At 45.8% G+C, this 3,401-nt stretch overlaps 1 protein-coding gene across 1 annotated transcript; it reads right to left on the bottom strand.

The window, feature by feature from the left end:
* Positions 1-1,279: 1,279 nt before the first annotated feature.
* Positions 1,280-2,794, bottom strand: LOC138869786 (uncharacterized). The gene is made up of 3 exons (XM_070147457.1): positions 2,767-2,794; positions 2,605-2,679; positions 1,280-1,740 (listed from the first exon to the last, which is right to left on the bottom strand). Exons 1-3 carry the CDS (start codon positions 2,792-2,794, stop codon positions 1,280-1,282), a joined length of 564 nt encoding a protein of 187 aa, XP_070003558.1.
* Positions 2,795-3,401: the final 607 nt, after the last annotated feature.

The following is a 3,401-nucleotide window of genomic DNA, read 5'->3' as shown; positions in this document are numbered from 1 at the left end:
TTCCTTCAACTCAAGAGGGGCCACACGATAAGGAGAGATAAAGATGGGCTGAGTGCCCAGCAACAAATCAATGCCAAAATCAATATCTCTGTCAGGCGGCATGTCCGAAAGATCAGCTGGAAACATATCAGGGAAATCCCTCACTACTGGGACTGAATCAACTATAGGGGTATCAATACTAACATCTCTCACATAGACTAGATACGTGTCACACCCCTTCTCAACCATTCGTTGAGCTTTAAGAAATGAAATAACTCTGCTGGGAGTGTAATCTAAGGTACCCCTGCACTCTAATCACAGTAAACCTGGCATAGCCAGCGTCACGGTCTTGGCGTGACAATCAAAAATAGCATAATGGGATGAAAACCAGTCCATGCCCAAGATAACATCAAAATCTACCATGCTGAGCAATAATAAACCGGCTCTGGTCTCAAAACCACTAAGAGTAATCAAACATGACCGATACACACGGTCCACAACAAGAGAATCTCCCATGGGAGTAGACACATAAATAGGGGAACTCAAGGAATCTCGAGATATGCCCAAATGCGGGGCAAAATAAGATGACACATAAGAATAAGTGGAGCCTAGATTGAATAGAGCTGATGCATCTCTATGACAGACCGGAACAATTCCTATAATGACAGAATCGGAAGAATTGGTCTTTGTATGAGCAGGAAGGGCATAGTATCTAGTATGGACTCCCCTTCTAGGGTGACCTCTACCTCCCTAACCTCCACCTTTGGTTGGCTGAGTAGGTAGGGTGGTAGCTGGCACTGTAATCATAGCCTAAGGACCTGGTGGAGCACGCTGTGGCTGAGAAGTCTATGGAGGTGCACCCCTTTTAAGTCTGGGGCAATCCCTCACCATATGACGAGTGTCGCCACACTCAAAACAAGCTCTGGGAGGATGTGGCGGCTGTGGCTGGATCGGTCCAGGTCTGCTAGATGGACCGCTGAAATCACCCCGTGCAGGAGGCGTACTAGATACTGACGGTACATAATAAGGCTCATGAGGTCTAGGAAGAGCTGGAATACCACTGGCGGCTGGAAGAGCTAAATGAACGGGGCAACTCACATAGCCCCTGCCATGACGAACTGCAACTGGGACACGGGCACCAGAATAAAGGCCAGACTCTTGAGACCTCTTGGCCTCTCTCTCCTCCCTATCCCGAGCAAGCATGCCCTCCACTCTCCTAGCAATACTCACCATCTGCTAATATAAGATATCCATCTCCAACTCCCGAGCCATGCTAGTCCTGATACTAGGAATTAGTCCCTCAATAAACCAATGGACCCTCTCTCGAACTGTAAACCAAGGCCGGTGCATGTCTAGCCAAGTCACTGAAACGGACTACATACTCTAAAATAGTCATAGTACCCTGGCGTAACTGCTCAAACTCCGCACTCCATGTGTCCCTGAGGCTGTGAGGGACATACTCTCTCAAAAACATGTCCGAGAATTGTGTCCATATAAGGGAAGTTGTCTCAGCCGGACTATCCAACTCATAAGCATGCCACCATTGATAGGTCGCTCCTCGAAGCCGAAAAGCAGTGAAAGAAACTCCACTCGACTCTGCTATGCCCATAGTGCATAGGATATAGTGGCACTCCTCCAGAAATCCCTGAGCATCACTTAATGCTAGACCACTGAATGTAGGAGGGTTGTACTTCTTGTACCTCTCGAGCCTATGCTGCTCCTCCTCTGAGACTGCTTCCCTACCCTCGGGCTGAGCTGGGGCTACATGAGATATCGGTATGATATCGAGAATCTTATCAACCTAAACCCGCTGCTCGGGGATGTGGGCAGCAGGATTCTGTGCTCCTCCCCCGGCCTGAGATGAGGCTAGAGCAAGGGGAATCAACCCTGCATGAGCTAGAGTGTTGTACATGCTCATGAACTGTGCAAGGGTCTCTTGAAGAGCTGGAGTAGTAGTAGTAGGCATCTCAGGTGCCTGTGCTCCGGCTGGAACTACTGGTGGCTCCTCGGTAGCAGCTCGCTCGGGTGCTCTGGCTGCATCACGTAGACATCCTCGGCCTCTACCCCAGCCCCGGCCTCGAGCGGCTCTAGTAGGGGGCGCAGGTGCCTGGTCATCAGAGCCAGCACATCCTTTCGGAGGGAGGAATAGTTTACTAAATATGTCTGAGTCATTTCCATCATCCTCTTCCCTAGCAAAAAATGAATATGTCTCCTACTCTATATAAAACCTTGTCCAAAAAATATGATTACCTCTATGAAGTAGATATCCTGCCCGATGAACAAAAAGTATCCTCCACTGAACTACCTCTCATAAACCCCTAATCAACTTTCCCTTCTAGATACAAGATACTTGGAGTACCAACATGCAAATTTGGGTACTACAGAAGTTACACTGAATGCTAGGACTGTCTTCATAACTATCTTTCCAAATTTCAACATGTTCCTTTATGATCCATACTTAACCGAAGCACTAAAAATTCAAGTCCAAATCCAAGGAGCCCCTTAAGCCAAAGATTCCATCCAAGCCACTCTTCATCACCAAATGGCGTGGCGAGTCCAAAATCTTGCCATGGATCTTTGCCTTCCCGGAGGAGAAAATACTTTACTCTTAAATATTAATGCTACCAAAGGAAACACCATGTGCACCCAAATACCCAGATAAATTTCCAGAGATGAACTTGTCAAAATTCTTCTTGATTCCTACATCACAAATTATGAAAAGTTAAGAGAAACGGAAGAATCTCTGCAATCCGGTGAACCAACTTTTACCAAAAGAAATGACAAAACCGTCTGCATAAGCTTTGACCATTCCCATCTCAAAAAACCCAATAAAACCATCTTTTCTTGCCAAATGATTCAACCCAATGATACAATAGATACATACCTTGAACCTGATGGAGAGTTCTTTTGGACTATATAAAGCATTATGGGAGAACATGATTGGTGTCAAAATTTTGACAGAGAAGGAAAAAGGGCTTGGTGGTTCAAATGCCCATTTACGGGACACTGCCCTTGGGATCTTGATTGCGACTGCCAAGACTGTTTGGAAGATCCAATTGGAAAATATGATGAACACCACCAGCGTCATTGGGAAAGGTTCGGCCTCAACAAAACTAAACCAAAATCCAAGAATAAGTGGAAGACCACTGAAAAATAATTTCGAGCCAAATATGAAAATAAATATCCTTCAATTGGCTCATTAAGCCGTCTAGGTAAATATGAATTTCTTGTCAGTTACAAACCCCAGGAATGGCCAAAAAATTCACTCCAAGCTGGGAGGATAGCAAAACCACACCCAAACCCAAATCAACATCAGCTCATACCCCAGAATCCAAAAAGTCACCTGAACCTAAAACTTCACCAACTCAAAAAACCAAAAATCCCACACAATCACAGATATTCATGCTAAGTCCTTCAAGCTC

This window comes from Nicotiana sylvestris, chromosome 1 (assembly GCF_000393655.2).
Source record: "Nicotiana sylvestris chromosome 1, ASM39365v2, whole genome shotgun sequence".
NCBI classification, from domain to species: Eukaryota; Viridiplantae; Streptophyta; class Magnoliopsida; order Solanales; family Solanaceae; genus Nicotiana; species Nicotiana sylvestris.
Note: the sequence above shows the minus strand (reverse complement) of the source record. Positions and strands in the feature narration are given on the sequence as shown.

What these genes read in the sequence shown, in the direction of transcription:
- LOC138869786 (XM_070147457.1), bottom strand. Translation starts at nt 2,794, where the DNA reads ATGGGAATGGTCAAAGCTTATGCAGACG. An exon ending in GGTCAAAGCTTATGCAGACG is followed by an intron (nt 2,680 to 2,766) that starts GTTTTGTCATTT and finishes TTTGTGATGTAG; the next exon opens with GAATCAAGAAGAATTTTGAC. An exon ending in TGCACATGGTGTTTCCTTTG is followed by an intron (nt 1,741 to 2,604) that starts GTAGCATTAATA and finishes TATCTCATGTAG; the next exon opens with CCCCAGCTCAGCCCGAGGGT.